Source organism: Penaeus monodon, chromosome 25 (assembly GCF_015228065.2).
Source record: "Penaeus monodon isolate SGIC_2016 chromosome 25, NSTDA_Pmon_1, whole genome shotgun sequence".
NCBI lineage: Eukaryota > Metazoa > Arthropoda > Malacostraca > Decapoda > Penaeidae > Penaeus > Penaeus monodon.
The window spans coordinates 38,046,353-38,047,950 of NC_051410.1; the positions used below are offsets into that span (position 1 = coordinate 38,046,353).

The 1,598-nt window shown below is 37.2% G+C and overlaps 1 protein-coding gene across 1 annotated transcript in view; it reads left to right on the plus strand.

The window, feature by feature from the left end:
- LOC119589221 (phosphoglucomutase-1-like) overlaps positions 1-1,598 on the plus strand; it is a 7,439-nt gene that overhangs the window by 5,540 nt on the left and 301 nt on the right. The window contains 3 exon segments of the mRNA XM_037937825.1: positions 197-337; positions 584-767; positions 1,179-1,313. Coding sequence (XP_037793753.1) covers positions 197-337; positions 584-767; positions 1,179-1,313 — 460 coding nt within the window.

Below are 1,598 nucleotides of genomic sequence, written 5' to 3' on the forward strand. Positions count from 1 at the left end.
TGTTGTTTTTGCTGTTATTATATAAAATTATTACCATTGCCTGTATGCAGATTCTTCAGAGATGCAGAGGAGGAGGCTTAAGTGTAGGAACCGTTGGAGGGGAAAATAACTGGAGTGAGAGCCGATAAAACTCCTTTAAATAATTCATTCAGCTTCAGTAAATAAACCTGCTCAAAATCTCCTTTCTCATCTACAGTACCGGCAGTGATCACATCCGAGAGAAGGATGGCATATGGGCCGTGCTTGCATGGTTGTCCATCCTCGCTGTCCGCAAAACTACAGTTGAAAAGGTTCTGCTAAATCACTGGCAAACTTATGGAAGGAACTTCTTTACGAGGTATGTTTTTGCTGTACTGTGTATATCCTGTAATATCCTACAATGAAACGTTATGAAAAGTAAAGCACCTGTTTAGTGACTGTATTACTGCATATTGATATAGAATTGGTAGAAGCAGTATTAGTCTTAGATGATACTATCACATTGTACATTATGTAAAGGCAACAAAATGTATAAGTGAATGTCTTCCATGCCATTTCACCATTACAGATTTCATGAGCTTTATTAATCAGTTTGTCTTCACAGATATGACTATGAAAACTGTGAAAGTGATCCATGCAATGCCATGATGACTACTCTGGATGCCATGAGTGGTGATCCTGCCATGGTTGGGAAGGAGCTGTCGCATGGAGGAAAGACGTACAAGATTGCCAAGATTGACAATTTTGAGTACACCGACCCCATTGATGGAGCTGTAGCGAAGAAACAGGTCAGGTTCTCTTAGCCTCTTTTAGATTGTGATGTATTTTGTTTTTTGATGAAGAGTGTTCACAAACAATTACTGTGTATCAATTTTACTTGGTTTACATTTTATTTTTATTTTTTGACAAGATACCAAATTTTTATAATTAAGTCGTATTTATTCAAGGCTATTTTGGTACTATATTTATGTCTTCAGTTATCAGTATCAAGTAATAAAGCAAAAGCAATATTCAGTGCTATATACAGAATTAGTAGTAGACCATGAAAAATAATTAGTAAAATGCACTTCCCATCTCTAACATTATATACCTGATGTAGGAGTAAGAAAAAAAAGGTGATTAAACATGTGAAATATTTTTTGTAAATTAAAAGTATCTAATCCATGAAAAAATAAGACCTTTTGCTAATGACACTGCAGGGAGTACGTATTCTGATGAGTGACGGATCTCGTGCTGTATTCCGACTCAGCGGCACAGGAAGCTCAGGCGCAACTGTTCGCATGTACATTGAGAGCTATGAATCTGATGCCTCTACCTACACAAAGGATGCTCAGGTATGCTGCATGGCCGTCTTGGGTAGTTGCCATGAGCCAGGAGAATTAGTTTAACAGTGAAAGATGTTAGAAGCGACTTAAAATAATGGAGACGTAGGTAGCGTAGTTATGATATCTCTTGGAAAGGTAGGCATGACTCCTCTAGAAAAGTGTAGACCTAAGACTCCTGAAGAGAATGGGCTTGATTGAATTCAGTCTTGAAGTTACAACTCTGTCATTAAAGTTAGATGTCATTGTAGTAATGTGATAAAATTTAGCTGGTGATAACTTGCATATCTACCTATC